This window comes from Epinephelus moara, chromosome 16 (genome assembly GCF_006386435.1).
Source record: "Epinephelus moara isolate mb chromosome 16, YSFRI_EMoa_1.0, whole genome shotgun sequence".
In the NCBI taxonomy this organism is placed as follows: domain Eukaryota; kingdom Metazoa; phylum Chordata; class Actinopteri; order Perciformes; family Serranidae; genus Epinephelus; species Epinephelus moara.
The window spans coordinates 14,697,174-14,718,685 of record NC_065521.1 but is presented as its reverse complement, the minus strand read 5'-3'; the positions used below and the strand labels follow the sequence as shown (position 1 = coordinate 14,718,685).

The window sequence follows — 21,512 nt, the reverse complement described above, 5'->3', positions numbered from 1 at the left end:
GATGGGGTCTAAGAGACACGTTGATGATTTAGATGAAGAAATCACTGCGGTCAGTTCTTGAAGAGAAATTGGGGAGAAGCAATCTAAATATATATTAGGTCTTACAGCTGTGTTTGAGGTTAGATAGGTACTATCTGAGGACAGGAGGTCATGAATTTTGCCTCTAATAGTTAGAATTTTGTCATTAAAAAAGCTCATAAAATCATTACTGCTGTCGGCCACATAACATTTCCATGGTTTACCACAAACCATGGAAACGTTATGCTTAAACATTATTATTAATTATGTAGTGGATACATTGAAACTTTCATGTTTGTTTGTGTTTCAACAAAGCTGTGGTTAACATATGGTTGGGTTTAGGCACAAAACACTTCAGAAAAGATCATATTTTGTCTTAAAACACCTGGATTTGGTGGCACAATCCTGGCTGAAAACACAACGATGTCTCTGAAATAATGTTTTCATGTCACTATCCCAACAGGAAACATAGTGATGTCTTGGTATAAAAAAACAGCCGCTTTTGGTGACACTATCCCCGAAAGAAACACTGATGTTTGGGTTAAAAACAACCGCTTTCCCTGTAGAAACTCAGTGTTGGGTTGCTAAAAAAACACCCACATTTGGTGGCAAAAAAGCCACTGAGAATACAGCAATGACTCGCTAAAAAGCAACCAAACAGTGGCCAGCATTTGTCTGCAGCTTGGCAAGCATCTCGCCCAGGTGTCATGCCGTCATCCCTTCCACCACCCAAGAAAAAATTCAGCTTATACACCACATCACCCTAGAAGCATTGATATGATATGTATAACATATCGTTGACATATTGATGTCATACTGTTACCCACGGCAACAACAAGCATGGCTGAAAGAGAAATTATTACAGACTCCGCGGATGTTCCAAAAAGAAGAGCAGCTTCAGTAGTGTGGAATAAACTGTGGCGTCCTGAATTTTTTATGAACTCTTTTAGTGACTTACCGCTCAGAGGGAACTCATTCAGTGGCTCCTCCGGCAGCAGCACAGCCTATCTCCCTCTCCTCTCTCACCATGCTGACACGGGAGTCGTGAAGTGATTTTGTCATAAACTTTTGGTAATGTAAACCTATGTGAGGCTTGTGGCTTGACAGAAAACTACATATATGTGAATGTGCGACAGTTATTATAGCATGACAGTTACAGCGAATATTTGAAGGCAAACTGTAAAACTATATCACTTTTTTTGTTGCAATTCTATTTTTCTTAAATGAATAAAAAAATATTATGTTTACTAACTTGTCATACTGTCAAGAATATCATTATCGCAGAAACACTGTTAAATACTGTGATATCATTTTAGGGCCATATCCCCCAACCCTAACGAGGACACACTGACAGGTTCTAGCCCCACAGAATCAATCAAGAAAACAAATTCGTGCCCAGTCACTGCAGATTGCTTTACAAAAAACATCAGCAAAACACCACAAATATCAACATAAATAGCTATTTCACTTGATTACCTCATTAAAAGAAAAATGCATTCAAATGGCTCCTGGTCAGTGGAACAAAAGGAGGGAACCACTGAATGAATGGCTCCGCGCACTACATGCACGAGTGAAAAACACTCTGATCATAATGTGATCATGATGAAACCCTCGGCTGCAAATCATCATTGTCATCTTCAAAAGAATAAAGCTTGTTTAACAGTCTCAAAGCCTAATATGAAACCTCATACACTGAAAGAGAATGAACAATATATATCCCTTTGAAATATGTTATTCAGTAAAGATAGCATATTAATGAGAAGCATGGATGATGCATGGAAGAGAAATTTCCCCTCATACTTATACATCTTATCAACATGCTTTAGGGGCTTTCTCTCTCCTTCTACTGCTTTCTTTCTCTCTCTTGCACACACACACTGTGACAATGCTGAGAAGGGTCAAAGGAATCCATTATTCAGCTGTCAGGATATTTTTAGAAACACCCTGGTGACTTTGGAATTATTTATTAAGCGCCTGATAATTAAAACATGTACGTTTGGTTGGGAAAAGCCGGCCAGAAATCTCGGAGAGAGAGGGAGCGAGAAAAAGAGAGGGAGAGGCAGGGATATCCCTCGGGGAACCTCTTCTTTCTGTCTCTCTCTCTGTAGTTCTATATTTAACTCGACCAATGCAGCATCTATTTAGCTCCTGCTGGAAACACATGCATGTGGGCGCATTTATCAACATACCGCACTGCCACACATATGAAGCTGCACACATGGACAAAAACAGGAAAACACACGGTCTTTACGCATTTACTAGTGCAGAAAAAAACCATAAACACACCACAGTGGCTCCAGAGAGGAGAGAGAAAACACTCTCATTAATAATTCAACTCTCACACCATCATATACGCGTTTACCCGCTGTCTTACATGCTCACGTGAACAGACGCATGTGTGGCCACGCACACACTTGGGCTAATACACACTCGCACATTGGAGCAGAGGGATATCGTCAGCATGCACAAGCTCATTCACTCGCTGGGTTTCACTCACTCTCATTCTGTCTCTCTCACACATGCTCTCTTTTAATGGCTCTGCTGCTTCCCTGTTGCAGTAAGAAATACTCTATACTTCACACTGCCTGTGAGAACAAAAATGCCTCAAGAAAGTATGGTCTGTGTGTGCATGTTTGAAAAAGTGAAAGAATAGACAGTGACAAGATTTGTAATTTTTCACACCATGTTTGTCGTTTTCAGAAATAAGACGTTCATAAGGTTTATTTTGGAAGGTATAAACACATTTGGATGGCTATAATAAAGTTGCAGCTGATGATTATGAGACCTTGTTAAATGGTTAATAAGTACTCTGTAGTGCATCTAGAAACACTGCAACTTTAAAATGGCAACCTGAATGTTTATAGAAGCACTACACAGTATTTACTAACCATTAAACAAGGTATCGTAATAATCAGGTACAACCTATGTTTATAGATGATTTACAAACCTAATATTATATATTAACAAATACTTTATATATTATATAAATATTAAACTGTTTAAATACCACAAGTTATAAGATTACTAGTGATTAGCAACCATTATTTAATATCATCTAATTGTTTGTTAATAGTAAAATAACTATAAACTTGGCATGTCAGTGTAGTGCAGTGAGAATATTTTAGATTAGTTACACATGTCTGTCTATTGGTTAATTTTGCTACTGTTCAGTTTGCTGCACTGTCCATCTCTGGTAGGGGCTATGTGTCAGTGCTGGGGATTTGGGGATTCCTGCTGGTAAGAACCTGGTCTCATTTCGAAGTCGTCAAATACTGGCACTTGGGCAGTGACTTCCACGGCAGACACCTACAACAAAAGCCATCCTTTCACGTCAGCATGATATGCAGCTGAGCACCGTCAGTGTTTAACAGCTGGACAACAACGTAACTTCAGGGGGCAAAAAGGTTGAGTAGGGTGGGAGGGGTGGTGGATCATTAAAACAATCACAGACTTTTGCCCTGCAGGTCGGTGTTCACTTCCCTGTTAGTAAAGCCAAACCCTGCTATTTTTTTTGTTTGTAAACCAAACTATTTGTTTTTGTTGCCTGAACTTAACCATGTGCGAATGTTGTTGAAGAAAAAAAAAAGAAGTTGATTCGCAGTGTTGTACCGATGTTGTGCATTTATTTTGAAAGAGCCTATATGCTAACTACATTTCCTGTAAAAAAAATGGAAGTGTATTTTGAAAAGACACAATGCATGTAACAGGCAGAAGTTGACACAGTGTCTCAAAATGTCAACACCAGACACACCCAGGCAGCCAGAATGTGTTGCCAGTAACACTGTCCCGTACCAACAGTGTTGCTCCAGAAACATTGTGCCCACCCTCCAGTTTCCCCCATGTCGCCCCGGTGAGTACAGAGCTTAATTTTGAGCCGCAAACCCCCTTTAGCATTGTCAACTGTGTTATCACTGTGAGCTCTGTTTGCACAGTTGGCAGTGTCAACAAGGCTAATGGTGCTAAAATAGTTACAAATGTTAAAGGGGTTTTGTTTCTGGAGCAATGCCTTCCTAGCACTGGGACGATGCTACCAGCAATAATCGCAGAATGAGCAACACAGCTAGCTGGCTCCCACCCAACCCGAGTGGTGCACAACGCAGACCGGCTGAGGCAAACATTCGGTAACCAGTGTAGACCAAAGAGTGGGCAGTGAACATTATGTTTCCATATGTTGACGTGGCTAGACAGCTGTTTGTCAGCAAAGGCAAAAACAAAAAACAAACAAAACAAAAAATTCACCACCTCTAAATGTATAGTGCTTCAAAATGTGGTGCTAAATCTTGCTGAGTCAATGGGGCGCCAGACTGAAAGGAAAGGCCTCTTGTATTTCACATCACTTTGCATTTTTTTTTCTTAAAAATCAACCTTTAGTTACCGGTGAATGGGTGTTGGGCTATCAAAAGCAAAATAAACATAAACTGACAGCCCTAACATTAGTTTGGAGTTTAATTTACTATCTATTTACCATTTATCAATGATAGTTATATTAAAGTGTTACTGTGATGTCCTATTTTGTTGTTTGGTCTGCAAACTAAACAACAGAGCTCTAGGCAATTAGCTGGCCATGAAGTTTTAGAATATTTATGAATGGAATAATACACCTGCCCAGCATGCATTGGAATCCAGTTCATATTGGACCATTTCACACTTCAGCATTTTTATCCAGTGCCAACATTCTGTGCCCATGCAGGAAGTAGTGTGCTCTGTATCACAACCCAACTCAAAGGCTGTGACAAAGCAGGGAGACAACACAAGCTGGCTGCTACAAGAAGTAATTTATTTACAAAGAACATAAGCCAACGTGTAGAAATCAGTCCAATAGTAATGTAGAGCATGTATGGTGTGGCAGTGAATGTGGGTAACCAAAACACAAGAGAGACGAACCAAATGTCTTTGTGCCTAGATACAAACAAACTACAACATGTTGGAGGTATTTGTAGAGCAGAGCACACCAGGCCCAGGCGTAGCTCATACAGCTAATGACTATTTAGCACCTGCAAAACACAACTACAAAAAGAGACAAGGAAACCAGTATCGTCAATGTCGCTGGTGAGGGTCTGTTGCCCAAGTCTTTGTGGAGTGTCAGACACATTGGCAATAGTTAGCTCTTAGCTGTGGCTATTTGGCCAGTTCAGCATGTTAAATCAGCTGTGGAGCCTGTTGATGAAAGATATCCCTCTGATTGGTAGTTAAGCTCAGTGCACGGGAAGAGAAATGGAAGTGACGAAAGCAAACAAATGACTAAAGTCAAGAAGGTGTGAGATCAAAACAAACTTTTTATATAAGGTAAGGTTTTTTTTTTTTTTGGATTTTGAGCTCTTTACCAGAAGCTGTTTGTAATTGTTTCTGTTATTGTTCACTAGCGCTGGGTAAATATCCTTAGGTCTTTCAACATTGTGTTGTGTTGTTCATGAGATAACTGGCTAACTAGCGTCTTCAATCTGTCCTGCTGGTCCTCTGACTTTCCCTTTTTGAATGATAGATACAGACTGCCGCCACCTGCTGTTATGGAGGGTTATTCCCTCTAACGCAGGTGCAGAACGTACGTCCTAGCTGGCTGTTGGCTGTAGTCTTTGTAGGTGTTTAGGTGACCCAACAGTCACCAGTAGTTCTTTGATGTTGGTTTGGTGTGTCTGGGTCTCTATGTAGTGAGGTGGAAGGTAAGGGTGTGAAGGTCAGGGACATGGATAGGCGTGTGACTTTGATGCAGGACACTGGAGTTTGCATCCTGTGACAGACCTACAATTAATGTAATGATTGATGAATTAATAATGATTTTTCCTGGACCTCAACCACCTTAACCATATATCTGAAGATCATTTCAAGGTGTCGTTTGGTTCCCTAGCAAACAACAACATTGTTCTACTATGACTTCTGGTCCAGCCACTACTGCATAAACGGCATAAGAGATGCTGAGCTTCAGTCCTCCTGAGCTGACATACACACTGTGGGAAATGGCAAAGTCAGTTTTAACGACTTGCTGGTAGGTTGTTCCCTTCGACAAGGTACAAACTTGATGTCAGAAATAAAAGTCTACCATTTCCCTAAAGAAACAAACAGCAGTTAATAAGTGAAAGGACTGGACACCGCTGGGAAACTCCAGGGTCTATAACACTCTTTTCATTACTAATACATGTCGCACTTTTTTGGAAAATGAAAATGACCAGACAGACACACAGCACACACAGGCACAGCTGCTCGATTGATGGCTTGAATAAACCACTGATGTTGGGGAACGATCATTAGCTTGAACCAGCTTACTAACAGGAAATGTAATGAGTGCTAGAGACATCAGGGTTTTCTGATGGTGTCCACTTCTGCAATCCACGCTTTGCACTGGTTTGTTTCTTTCGGGAAGCAGTAGACTTTTATTTTTGTCATCAAGTTTGTACCGGCCATGTTGAAGAGAACAACTTTCTATTGAGCAGCAGGGTCCTGAAACTAATTTTCCAATTTCCTAAAGTGTGTAGGCTATTGCAGCTCAAGAGGACTAAAGTTCAACATTTCCTGTGCTGTTTTTGTGCAGTAGCAGCTGGACTGGAAGTTCAAGTGGAATAACAATGTCATTTCCTAGCAACAGAGAGATGGTCTATATCTGCAGACATTGTAGGCAGTGAGAGTTTTCAAAATGTTGGCAAAAAAGGCATAATTTGGGTTTTGCAGAATCTTCCTGCTGCTATACTAAGTAAAAATACTAAGTCAAAATGGCATGTTGGTGTACACACCAATCAATCAATCAATCAATCAATCAATCAATCAATCAATCAATCAATCAATCACTCAAACAATCAATTTATTTGTCACATGATATCACAAGAACATGATGTCAGTGAAATAAGTGTTGTTTAAGCACCTCAGGAGTACCTGCATCTACGACCCTCTCACAATGCAAACCGTAAGCATGTACAGTAAGTTTCCCTGCCCAAGAAGAGGAGAGGGTACAACTAAGTGTCAGCTGATTTTTAGTTCGACATTTCTTGGAGACAGAGCTGCTCTGGGGGCATCGAGCCTATATAGTATCTAGCAATGTGGCGTATGGATGTGAATGTTAATGTAAATGTGCTCTGAATATGATAAGTTTACAGTTTTTCCACTAGAGTTTTGCTCTTCTCCCTGCCTTGTGTCAGTCATGAACAAAGTGTGGATTCCCAGATGAGGAATGATCATCTACTTAAGGCGACACAAAAATAGTTATCAATAATCATGAATTCATGATGTATTCCTAGTAACAGCTCAGCACGAAAATAATCTTATGTCACTTGATGTAACAGAAATATAGTAATAGGTAATAATAAGGGCACTATAAGGCATGATTAGTTATATTAAGTGTTATTTAACAGGTGATTCAGAGTTAATCACAGACATTAAGCAAAGTGTTACTATGCTGCTGATTCACAGATATGTTGCCGCTTACTAACTAGGAATCTGTTCCTAAAGGTTCTGTATGTGACATTAATAGCATTAATAGCGCAGCAAACCACTGTTTGCTATGTAAAATATAGTGAAGTAATGGTTTCCTGAGCAGAGCATGAAGTCATGCTACTTCTACGTGTGTTTTAATGCGAGCTTCTGTGTGGTTTGTTGTGGTAAGCTGGTCTGGCCACGCATGCACATTAGTGCATGTGTGTATCCCATTGGCTAGTTCATCGCCGCTGCTCTGCACTGTGCTCATACATTACCTCTCATATTGGGTGACTGTTGCGGAAGCCTAGCACCCATACTCTGGTTACACTGTTAGCTTTGTCAGCACTGTTGCCTTTGTTTAGCACTGCTTTTGGAGTTAGCACCGATAGCTTTTAGCCATGGTTCTTATAGTAACTTGGGATTTTGCTGTGCTGGATTGACACCTCATGGCATACAACATTATCTTTAATGTATCATGTCAAATAATAACGTGTAGGAGGGAATTTCTGATATTTTCTATCATATAATATAAGTATAATAAATATAGGGACGAAAATCTGTGCGTCCTGTCCAGTCTCAGATAACAGGGAAACGATTTGTCTGTAGTCTGCAGCAGCCACATATGAACAGAGAAGGCAGAATATTTATTAAAACACCCACGTCAGGATTACCACACCCTGCCCCATGTCACTGGCCTTTACTAAAAGCTTAGGACCAAGAAGAGAGGCCATGCAAAGCAATAATCCACACAATAATCTGCCAAACGGCAACAACGTCAATATCACTACAGTGTCAAGGAGTGCGCACGTAACAGTTTAGACAAGATTTTACTCTGTGAAACTAACAACAAAAACTACCATCCTCACTGTCAGCAATTAGGAATCAGTTTATCCCCTGCTCTAAGATTTACAGAGCAGTTTGCAACCAAATATCCACCACACTAAACTAGTTTCAAACACTGAAACACACACACACACACTGTGTCTCAGTGACCCCTGGTTCAACTTCAAGATGATAAATTGTTCAGTTACCTCAAACAACAAAATACTACAGCTTCATGTCCAGTTGTAGATGTTACATACTTACAAACCTGCCAATGACTTTGAAGAACACACGACATGCAAAAAGCTTGGCGGTCTTAAAGCTTCTATGCCTGATTTTTTTTTTCTGAATTACCAAATCCACCTAGGATGGCAAAATGAAGGTCAGGGGGCCCTTCTTGTGGTACCAGACAGACAGCAATGTAGGAACATCACAATGCCACCAGAGTACATGGGTGCATAGCCCATTGCATGATATTAAATGTTTTTTAAAAATATAGTTTATGCTTTCAGAATACAATCGTAAAATTTGTCAAAAAGATAAATATAATCTATGGCAAAAAAGGAAAGTAGTGTATCTTGGTAACAGCTAATCAAACTGCATGACAGGCTAGTTGCCACAGGGCAATAACATTAATTAATTAATTCATTCATTTTCCGTTACAGCTTATCCCATTAGGGGTCACGGGGGGGCTGGAGCCTATCCCAGCTGACATTGGGTGAGAGGCAGGGTACACCCTGGACAGGTCCCCAGACTATCACAGGGCTGACACATAGAGACAGACAACCATTCACACTCACATTCACACCTATGAGCAATTTAGAGTCACCAATTAACCTGCATGTCTTTGGACTGTGGGAGGAAGCCTGAGTACCTGGAGAAAACCCACGCTGACACAGGGAGAACATGCAAACTCCGCACAGAAGAGCTCCCCCACCCTGGGTTTGAACCAGGGACCCTCTTGCTGTGAGGCGACAGTGCTAACCACTGCTCTACTGTGCCGTCAATAACTGTAAAAATAACATAACTTCCGTGATGTTACCGTTTGGTTTGTGGACTCCTGTTTTTGAAGCCTTGGTTTTGGAATTTCGGCTATCGCCATGTTGGTCTTTGGAGCCAGAAGTGACAATTTTTGAAAGAAAGGTTGAAGCTGTGGTGGAGTGAGCGGTAGATCTAAATCAGAAGCCGAGGACACGATGGGCAGAGAGCCTGTCACTCAAAGCAACCCGCCCTTAAATAAGCGTAACTTTAAGCCCTAATAAAATGTGAAGAGGTGAAAATTAAAGCCTTGTACAGTTGTCATGAATGTTGAAATTGGCTACAGAGAACAAAATTGTTTTTTTGCACCAGGCTGTAATATTGGGTGTTTCAAAATAGGGGTCTATGTGGACAGACTTCTGGCTTCTGGAACCAGCCTCAAGTGGCCGTTCAAAGAACTGCAGTTTTTGGTGCTTCTGTGTTGGCTTCATTTCTCAGCCCTAGAGGTTGCACTAATCAATATTTTTATATTGACTAATGATTAAATTACTATGTTGGCTATAATATGAAAAGTGTCGCTCAAAACACGAATATTTTGCCTGCAGTACACCTAAGTACATCTATAAGTGCTACAGAACCTTGATGCCTCTTTTAGCTTTTTGTTTTGGTCTTGTGACCCACAACTCTGCTCTTATCAAGCCTGTTTGCTGTAAAAGCGCTAATGAACCTATAGTAACAACCTGCCCTGCACCAAACAACAGACAAAGTAAGCAACCAGTTGCTTAACATAACAGAACATTTATCAGAAAAGATATTTTTCAGATATTCTCCTCAGAGGTTGGTAGAGACCAAAAACAGAGCTAAAAGAGGGTGAATATTGGACATACATTTGTCAGGTGGCCAAAAACATGATTACCAGTAAACGCTAATGTTGCTTTGTGTATGTTGTATGTTTGCTTACATGTTAACTGCACCAACTTTATAAGGTGATGTGTCCTCAGCTTGTTCTGCAACCACTTAGTGGCCCAAAAATAAATTACAGAACCTTTTTATAATATGATGTAAAACATACTATCACATCCTTTTAGCAGTAGATGGTTTTTCATTCATGCTTTCTATTCCTGCAACACTATCTCCATCTTTTTTTTATCTTGCTCTTACACACACACACACACACACACACACACACACACACACACACACACACNTTTTTCATTCATGCTTTCTATTCCTGCAACACTATCTCCATCTTTTTTTTATCTTGCTCTTACACACACACACACACACACACACACACACACACACACTGAGACCGAACAGTCACTGACAGGTCGTTTCTCCCAGGACAGCTCCTCCCCTGTGCCACGGCCCATGTCCTGCTTAGTTCTGTTTAATATTGCAACAGACAGGGAAAGACGTGGAGGAGAGATGGAGGCATGAGCTGATGGAGGACAAAGAGAGTCATCAAGCTGGCCTATGGGCTACTGAGCTTTCCTTTGGTACCTCATTTGTCTCTGCTGGAGGGATGGAAGAAAATGATACAAAGTGAAGACAGGATAGATAGGAGAATAAGAGGGCAGAGGAGAACATAAAGAAACAAGACAGACTTCTATGTGGGAAGGTAGAAATTCATTTTCTCGCACTAAATTCATCTTTGTTCAGAAAAGGTGAATTAAAACTAAAGCTCTAGCAGTTTTCCCAGGAGCCTTTTCCACTGAATTAATCTAAATCCAAGCAAAGGTGCGAGCAGCGAAGCTCCTCGCAGACCTTGGGTGCTTTTGGGAAATCTAGCCCTCCTCTTGTTCTTTTCATGTGTGGAAAAACTGCTGCTTAGTCTAGATTCTGAGTGTAAAATGAGCCCATTAGTCTCTTTCCCATCGAGGTGTGACATAACTTGGGGACAATAGGAGGGTCACCTGTTAGCAGGCTGCCACTTTTAGCCACATTTGGTTTGTTCCTTAGCCCGCTGGCCCCATTACTGTCAACTACCAAATGTACATTTAACATTTGTTTGTCCACTTTTTAACCTACTTATTTAAACTGTTCATCATTTCATTGGTAGCTATGGTTGCTGCTTTGTCCCTGTTGTCCTGGGGCCTGCATCAGAAACCAAGTTTAACTTCATCTGTCACTCTTTGAGCTACCTGACTTCACTGCGCCTAACATTGGTGATCCTGGCTAGCTAGTGTCATCAAGCTGTTTATCATCTGGGTCAGAAAATATACAGATTATTACAAGGATCATTCTCCAGACCATGAGTGAAGCAAAGAAATCTTATGGAAGGGGCAAAATGTGCTAATCATTTGAATATGGGGATAATGAGGCACACTTTCAGACTCTCCTGGAAGGCATCCATGGTGTTGCTTTCATTTATACACACACACACACACACACACACAAAAGACAGAAATCAAAAAACGATAAAGGACACCATGAGAGAGAAGTTCAAACCCTCCTCAGTTAGTGAGCCAGCTTTGTGACACCAGAAAACCTGAGTTAAGCCCATAAGTGGATAACCCACAAATCTTGCCTCGTGATACAGGCCCCTGCTGCAGGGTTTCGCAATCAATTCCCCTTGAATTTCTAACAGCAATGCAGGATCAGTGCAGCATGCGTGTATGTATTTCTGCTGGTGCTTTAGTTTTCTTTTGCAGACTCTACCTTGGCTTGGGTTTGCTTCGCTGGTGTCCCACAGCTATCCAGGTCCGTCAGTATTGTGGCTTTAAGGCCTTTTGGTAAATACAGTCACTATTTATTGCCAGGAGTTATGACTGGCATCTTAAAGTCCTTTTTCGAGTGCATTAACCTTATTGGCCAACTTTGGCCCATTTTCAGTGTGTAGAAGCCAAGACACACTGTGTCACTCTGCTCTGCCAAGAGGTCTGCATCCCTGTGTTTTGGCATTAGTTCCATTTTTTTCTTCTCATCTTTTATTTGACCTTTACTAAACCAATAAGGCCCATTAGTTCACCACAGGAATGATTTTTTGGCATGATTGGTTGCAGCGTCTCTCCAAGTGGAGAAACCACTCACTGAGAATTCTGTGGCCCGGTCTCCTAAAGAAAATGTTGGCATTGTACGTTTCTGCAAAGCACTGCATGTTCCATACATATCAAATCAATGTTTCCAAAGTGATATAGTGTATGAACTGTCATCTAGCGGTGAAGGGGATGGTGGATGGCGTGACACCTAGGGCAGACGCCTGCCAAGCTGCAGACCACTGTTTCAGACCATCAAACAACAAAACTGGTTGTGTTTTAGCGAGTTATTGTTGTGTTTCCATGCGGTTTTTCTTTACCAAGAGAGATTTTAAGCCATAACATGAAGTTTTTCTCACCATAACCAAGTGTTGTTTGTGCTTAAACCTAACCAAAGGGTTGTTGAAATGTAAAGTTTCAGTGCATCCACCACATAACAATGTCCACATGTAATGTATCCATGGTTTGCAGAAACATACAATGCCATAATTTTCCCACAATTGGGTTGAACTCTAGCACGTAGCTCCGACAGTAAGATCCTCGTCCTATGTGGATGTTCAGACATCACCTTCTTGTTGCAGTAGCATGCAAGCAGACCATCATGATCAGGATGCAAACTGCTCCCTAATTGACACTTTTGGTCCATTTAGCCAAATCTAGATCGCCATCGGTTCAAATTGGCCCTTACTGTATCTGCTGCGGTATGTGTTACTATGCAGTGCCAGGAGACCTGCTGCTACACCCAGTAGGGCAGAGTGGATGATTAAACGATCATCTCCAAGGTGGTGAGCAGCATCAGGCTGTCTGCCAACCAAGCCCATTAGTCAACTTACCTCCGCCACGCATCGTACGCATCCGCTGGAAGGACAGTAAAACCTTGTGAAGTCTCACAAACTCTGACATGTACTCGCAAATCAGAGGGAATGTGGATATAAATTGGTAAATTAAAGTGGTGTATCTTATTAGACTCAGGACTGAGCATATTTGGGGTGCCAAAATATCCAAATTAAAAAGACATGCTGTTATTTTTCTGCAATGTTACTTTTGAAGAAAAGAAGACTGGGAATGAGATTAAGTTATATAGTTGCTAGATGTTTCCCATGCTAGATGTTTTTTTTCTTTGCTTACAGAGATTTTGTTGAACACCTTGACAATCTGGAATCAAAATGTGACTTTCTGTGATTTTAAATTATCTATATCTATATCTATATATGAACCATAGATAAACTGTCGTGCGGAGATGGACCTCCAACCTTTATAGCCAGATGATGATGGGTGATGGGGATGAAAGAGTATTGATAACTGAAAGGAGCTGACATGATTCAATGAAGTTGTCACATTCACTGTAATTTCATGGATCAATGCAACATTCCTCATCACATATGCTTCATCCTCATTTTCATCATCATGTTTATTTTTTTCCTCCAATTCATCAGTGGAAGAGGCAGTGCTGCACTGGTGAGGTTCAAGACTACTCGACTACTACTTCTTTCTTCTACTTTATACTTTATGCTTCCACTCTTCTACATTTCATTGTGCTTTTGAATCTGAGAAGTAACTAGCTGGCACATAAATGTAGACAAATTATAGAGCGATACATTTGAACATAAAGATCATATCATAAAGTTATGAAATACAACTCACTGTTTTCTTTTTTGTTTGTTTTGTTTTTGTGTGTGGGTGGCAGTGGCTTGGTCCATGTGGACAGTTGGGTCACCGCTTCAAGTCCAGCATGGACCAAGTATAAAGTGTGGAATGGGCTGGTGGACACTGCTGAGGTGCCCTTGAGCAAGATACCAAACCCATAATTGCTAGGGAAGTGTCTCACCGTGAGCTGCAAACTGCATGTCTATGGTTACTGTGTGTGTATTCCCGGCCTGTGTGTGTGTGTGTGCGTGTGTGGATTAACATGGAGTGAAAAAAATTGAATATCCCCTCAGGGATTAATAAAGAAATTCCTTTTCTTCTAGTTGGGGACTTTCCTTACTCCTTACTCCCCCATGCAGGGGGCCTGACCCTGATTTGAGAATCACTGGAGTAAACAACCTATGTGCATATAAAGTAGCTAATCAACCACCTACAATAGTCAAATGCCGCTTACACACTGATGTAGCAGCATTTACAATTCAACAATGCCATTACTTTTGATACTTTAAGCACATTGTGATGATATACTTCTGTACTTTTACTGATGTAGGAACTGTTTTCTGTTTTCTTTCTACCTAACTACACCTGCCAACCGTATCACTGCCCAGAAGGAAGCGTACATCTACTCATGGATGAGAGGCTCGTGCTTGTGAGAGCATGAGATGTAAACAGTAATGGCGTCCTCTTCCGCTGTAATGTTAGCCAGCTCAGTGGTGCTAGGTGAGCTAGCAGCAGATGCACACGCCCTTCTGTGTAGTGATACAGTTCACAGTTCACAGGTGTAGTTCAGCGAAGAAAATAGTTCCTACAAGAAACTACCCACAACAAGGTCTGTGGATTATCTTGAGTAACCAGGTCATAATTTCTAGAAAGAAACATCGCTGTTGAGTTTTTCAAATGTATTTTTTGGCGCTTTGAGCACCACAAGCTGAGTGCCATCTAGTNCAGCAGATGCACACGCCCTTCTGTGTAGTGATACAGTTCACAGTTCACAGGTGTAGTTCAGCGAAGAAAATAGTTCCTACAAGAAACTACCCACAACAAGGAGAGAAGTCAGACATCTCTACAGGTGATATCTCCAAGAGAGAAGTCAGACATCTCTACAGGTGATATCTCCAACACTCTGCAACTCACGCCAAAGCAATCTAGGCTGATAAATAGCACTACAGGTAAGAGCTGAAATATGTATTTTTCATTAGGGGTGAACTGTCCCTTTAAGTAACGGATCTGAATTATTCCTCCACCTCTTTTTTTACCAGTGTCTTGCTTGATTAATGGTTTGTGGAAGGAGACCTGGGTTCAATTCCTGTTAAGTCATGAAGATTTAGATAAAGAGAGCAAAATCTGTACCTCTGCTATTCTGTCTGATTCGTGCTGATTGTAGAGCACCGAGCCCTTTCAACACACTCGGCAGAACAGAGGACAGAGTGGGCAGATGAGGATGAGGGAAAGAACAATACAGAAGGAAAAAAGTGCTGATCTCTCCCCCTCTCTCTCCCCCTCTCTCTCTCTCTCTCTCTCTCTCTCTCTCTCTCCCTCCCTCTCTGTCTCTCTTCCTTTCTCCCTTCCTCTCATTCAGTATGCTGACTGTTTCTGTACAGAAAACTGACTCCCACGCTATTCTGCCTGGCCTATTTATCACATTGATCAGCTTATAAAGAAGTCGGATATACACAGGAGGCTCACTAGAAATGTGCGTATAAGAGAGATCATGATTGTTTTTTTCTTTTTTGCACCTTCTGAGAGATGGGTGCTGCTCTCGCTACTCAAAGGTTAAGTCCTGCTGACACAGTCATTTTACTCACTTGGCCTCGTGGCATCTAATCACCATTGCTTAAACTGTTATTTTAGCCTTTTTTCTCAAACGAATTACAATATTTTGTTGCAAAAACATGAGTTCCAGCACTGAAGATCAGTAGAAATAAATCAGACCAAGATTCATAATGCTCCTGTGTGAGCTATTCAGAATAATCGGTCGATATAAGCATAATTTTTAAACGGGTTAAAAAGTTGAGAATGTGAAGCTGAAATAATTAGTCGATTAATCAGTTTGTTGAGCGTCAACAATCTGCAACTATTTTCAGTACTGATTCATCAGAGGGATCCCTCCTCAGTTGCTCTTCCTGAGGTTTCTACCATTTTTTTCCCCTGCGTTAAAGGGTTTTTCTTGGGGAGTTTTTCCTTATCCGCTGTGAGGGATGTCGTATGCTGTAAAGCCCTGTGAGGCAAATTGTGATTTGTGATATTGGGCTTTATAAATAAAACTGATTGATTGATTGATTGATCATTTAAGTGATTTTTCAAGCAAAAATGGCAAAAAAAAAAAAATTGATAAAAACTCCTCAAATGTCAATATTTGGTGGTTTTCTCCAATGTTGGACACAAAACTTGTGATTTTGCTATTTGATGATATTCTCTACGTCCCAAACAATCAATTGGTTATTCAAAAATATTATTTGTATAATAACTGATAATGAAATAAATGTTAGTTTCACTCTACAGGACATGAAATGAAACCTATATTTGACATACAGTATATTTCATTTAGTTACAAGCCATTCCCTATACTGTCACATTGGTGTCATTAAAGTGCTCACAAGAACTCATATTTCTAATACAACACCACCTCCACAACGGTCTTGGCTCTGGCACCTGCACAAACCGAAAGTGAACCACCAAAGCGAACGTGTGTAAATGTTACAGACCCTCCTTTCGCCATTACTGAAGCTATTCCGTTGTCCGTGAAGGTAGCACTGTAATCTACCCACAAGAGCAGGAGACAAAACAGTAATCCAATCGACCTGGAATCATCTCTCAAAATAGCGGTACGGCCCGATGTAAGCCCGCACACCACATCACATCACACCACATCACATCACACCGCAGCGTATCCATACGATGATCTGAAATGGATGAATGAATGACATTTGCATTTCATCAGCATAAAGCTATGACCCAGCTGCTTGCTGCTGTCTTTGGAGATGCGGTGTATCCTTCCTCGGAATATCAATGGTAGAACAGCCAGGGGAGCTCCGGGGCCTGTTATTGCTTTTAGTGCGTGAATAATCGCTAAATGTATTCCTGCTGTCTCAGTCCTGCTGTTGCCGGACTGGAGACTGCACAACATCCTAATTAACTGTAACAGAACATGGCCTGTGCCCTGTAGACTACAGCGTGTTGATTTAAGCCAAGTAATAGACAGTGAAACGGCCTCATAAACACATTTCATCTTATTCCTACAGCCCAGAAGTCACGTGATGTGGTATTTCTATGAGAAAGTGAGCCAGTGGTGCTCAGCATACTGACCTCAGGTGTCCGTAATGATGTTTGATGATGTCACTATAGTAGCCTCCATGTGGAAATGTGCAGTTTTGCACTTTTCTGTGGCATTTTTTAGGATTTTGAAATGTATCTGAGGGTCTTATTCATTATACCTTCTAGAGACCAAGGCTGAAACAATATGCAGTAAAGCAGGGGGTGTAAAGATGGGTACACTGCATGACTGACCATCAGAAGGCTCCATCAAATAAAATATTGTAGCCTCATTGGTGATATAGCACCAACACTCCTGCCTGCAACCTGCAAGCTGGCTAATCGTGCAATTAAAGCAGACGGGTCAGATGAGCTTTGGGTGGGTTTGGCCTGGGCCTTTCTGCATCTGCATGCCTGAAAAGACAAAACACAGTCCCTGCTGTAGTAATGTAAAGAGTGCCTACCGCACAGCAGCTGCATCCAGGCGCAGGTCTTGTAAACGGTGGAGGTGTTGCAGAAGAAGAAGAGCGCCATGCAGGCGATGCAGCTGAGGATCAGCACCATGGACAGCAGCACGAACACCGAGGCCGCCTTGAAGGCTCCGGACGGGATGGAGCTGAAGTCGGAGAAGCTGCCCACGCAGGTGAGCTCCCGGCTGGGCGACGGCCCGCTGCCCACGCAGTAGTGGAAGAGGCCGAAGTAGCCGGCCTGCGGCGTGTTGACGCTGTCGCCGATCCAGTAGGGCTGGATGAACACCACCACGTTGACGATGGCGAAGCAGATGGTGAAGATGGCCCACAGCACCCCGATGGCTCGGGAGTTGCGCATATAATTGTCATGGTAGATCTTGGAGGCTTCTTGGGAAGGCAACATGTTTGGTCGTTTTTTTTTCTCCTTATATCTCTCTTTCCACCCCCGTCCTCCCCCTCTTTAGACTCTTACAAGAAAATATGTAAATCTTTATAAAAGCCCAGACAGCTCGACAACCCCTCACTACACAGATATTTTTATTTTTTCCTTGATATGAAAGCTTTCCTGCGCTCCTGCTTTGACTCTTTCTTATGTGGCTGTTAAAGGCTATTAAATGGGCCTACATAACCACACGATAAAAATGTAACCTGCAAATATATGTATGGTTTCACAAGACTAAACATTGTAAAAATGAATGAGGGGAAATGCTACATTAAAGCAATACAAAATCATAGCCTACCTACACCACTAATGAATAATTTACCAAGACCAGTGATTCAACATTGCTGTCTAAGGCTCGTTTCCTTGGGGCTACACCATGAATGATTAAAAAAATCCATCAAAACAGGATTTTCTTTATTTCACAGTGGTCGGGTGGAGGGGGGGTTAAAGCTGTGTTTCATCCTCATCCATCAGTCCAGAGCTATCTTCAGGATGTCCTTTATTACCATCCGTGAGATGAGATGCGTCTTGTTGCCTGTAAGCGCCAGCGGTGGACCCCGTTTTTACCTTCCGAGGCATCCGTGGGGTGCTCCCCTTTCCTCTGCTCGCCTTCAGTGTCCACGCAGCATGTGGAAATCAAACAGAATGAAAGAAAAAAATAAACCGAGAACGGGTTTTCAACACGAGCCCTCTGTCAAATTTCAACAGTCCTTTCTCGTAAATCCGACATCCTCCACCGCCTCGACTCCATTATCATCATGGTTTTTGTCGTAGCCTTTATCCAGTATGTCTCTCCTCTCTCTCTCTCTCTCTCTCTCTCTCTCTCTCTCTCTCTCTCTCTCTCTCTCTCTCTCTCCCTGTCCTCCTCCTCCCGTTTCTCTGCGCGCCCCCCGGAAGATGCTGATGTTGTACTGATGACAGCGATGGGGCGCGCTCTCGTGCGCGGGCGCAGCAGCAGCATCAGGGGGAAATTTGCATCAAAGCGCGTCTCCGCTCGTGTTCACCTTGAATTAGAAATTAGACCAACAAATATTCCCTCACGTTTTTATCAACAATGAGCGTTTGGATGTGAAGGACCTCTCACAGAGACACGCACGAGATGATGCGCCCTTGTTTGACTCAGGGAGCTCAGTGTGGGAAGATGTGTGTCACTGTGTGAGATGGAGAGAGTGGATGGAGTCCTTCCTGAACTCAAAATACTCCAGTCCTGTTGTATCGCTGCTATACTGTAATTAGTGAATGCAAAGATGCTAAGCTGTGGTAAGAATAACCCCTGACAGTTAGGGGAGGGGGGAAAATCAATGCAGCATAGAATCGCGATATTTTTGTGTGGAAATGTCATATCGCCTCCCAGTGCCAACTATCAATATTTTTTTTTATATGGATGATTAATAGTATAAATACAACATAAACTTTAGTTTTCCTACTTGAATGATGTAATCAATTGCTTTTTCAGTCCACTACATACATTTTGCTGCAAAAAAAATGACTGACGTGAGATAAACACATCAAGAAGTTTTCCTTTGACAGTTGAAAAACAACACATTCTCAATCCAACCTCGTCACGTATTGACATTTTGGTCATGGACTTTTCCACGACCACATATGACGCGCGAGGTACCCTGGGTGTGTTGGTTGTTGACGTTCTGGGACACCATGTCGAGTTCTCTTCTTTCAAGATACACTTCCATTTTCACAGGAAATTTATGTCCGTACAACACCGCGAATTGACGTTTTTTTCCCCCTGCAACAACAAAAGCACGTGGTTAGGCTCAGGGAAAAAAACAGGGTTTGGCTTTAGAATCTTAGAGGACGTGAAAATTGCGCCCATCCACCTGAACTTTCATCCTTGTCCCGCTGCGTTCCCCCTTTCGCCGCTGGGCGCAGTTAAACTGCAATGGCTATCGGCTGCGTATCATGACGACGTTAAGGATGCCTTTTTTTGTGGGTTTCTGATGCCGCAAGTCACTGCCCAAGTGCCAGATTGCGATGACTTTGGAGTGAGACCAAGCTCAAAACAGGTAATAATTGCAATATATCGCAATATATTTTATCACAATACTCAGCATATCGCAACATGTTTAAAATCACAATAATATTGTATCGTGACTTTAATATCGTGATAATATTGTATCATGGAGCCTCTGGTGATTCCCACCCCTACTGTCAGTATCATATTAATATATAGTATAGTAATATTATTGGATTATTATTATGATTGATGTATATTAAAGTAGCATTTTCACGTTAGCTTATAACTGTTGGAGGTGAAGTTAATACTTTATATACTGGTTGTAGATTCATCCATAACAATACAACTGGTCGTATGGTTTGTATGTAAAGCTAATCCGGAAAGTAACTAGTACCCACACCTGTCAGATAAATGTAATGCAGTACCAGCCCAGTCACCAGAAGAAAATGTTTGCATTGTTTCCTTTATGTTTCTGCAAACCACAAATATATTACATTTGTATGTTTCATACATATCATATCAACATTTCTAAAGTGACGTGGTATATGAACTGACTTTGTGGTTGGTCAGTGGAGGGAGTGTCACCAAGGCAAGACACCTACCAAGCTGCAAGCCACTGTTCAAGACCAACAAGCAGCCAAACCAGTTGTTTTTAATGTGTAATTGCTGTGTTTTCAGCTGCTGTTTAGCCAACAAACACAAATGTTTTTTAGCAGCCCGTCACCGTGTTTCCACCGGGGATAGTGTCAAGAAAAGTGGTTGTTCTCTACAGAGATATTGCTGTGTTTCCTGACACAATTATGCCACCAAAACTGGGTATTTTAAGCCAAAACATGCTCTTTTTCTAACCACAACCAAGTGTTTTTAATTGTGCCTAATCCTAACCACACCTTAACTACAGTGCTGTTGAAACATTAGGTTTCAACGTATCTACATAATAATGTACAAAAGTAATGTGATTTGCAGAAACATACATTGCCAACATATATTCTGACATAAGGTTGGCAGTAGAAAGGAGAGAAGTAACGCCTGCACACTTACTCTATGACACAAAAAATTATTCAAGACATTTTGGTCCTACTTGGATCTTTGCTAGTGCAAAATGTTTGAAAAGTTGAAACCACAACAATATATTTACATAATGTTTCAAGATAAAGATTTGTAAGTAAGGCTAAGACTGAGGAAAAAAATTTAATTATCTGTGGCTTATGGTCTAAAGTGAATGCGCAGGTGCAGTAAGGGTGTATCCAACTCACAAAGTAAGGTGCAAGGAGCAAAGGGGTTGTATTAAGTTCCTTCATTAATCGAAGGTGTAATTTGAGTGTAACATGAGGACAGCAGATCTGCAGCTCTGCTCTGCTCTCTGCTATGTTCACATTTTAGAGAATGTAATTAATATTTTCCTTATCAATGATGTACTAGTCCATACCCATTGAATGCACAGTTGCCCACGTACAGTTTCACATGGTGTGTGTTTGGGATACAGGTCATAGGAAATTGCAGATTAAATAGTCAACTGAACCCATTAA

The 21,512-nt window shown here is 41.5% G+C and overlaps 1 protein-coding gene across 1 annotated transcript in view; it reads right to left on the bottom strand.

Annotated features, from left to right (window-relative positions):
* The window catches only part of LOC126403524 (LHFPL tetraspan subfamily member 4 protein-like), a 49,694-nt gene extending 30,849 nt beyond the window's left edge, over window positions 1-18,845 (bottom strand). Inside the window, exon 1 of the mRNA XM_050066253.1 lies at window positions 17,564-18,845. Coding sequence (XP_049922210.1) covers window positions 17,564-17,972 — 409 coding nt within the window. The 5' untranslated portion in view covers window positions 17,973-18,845. The remainder of the gene's footprint in view (window positions 1-17,563) is intronic.
* Window positions 18,846-21,512: the final 2,667 nt, after the last annotated feature.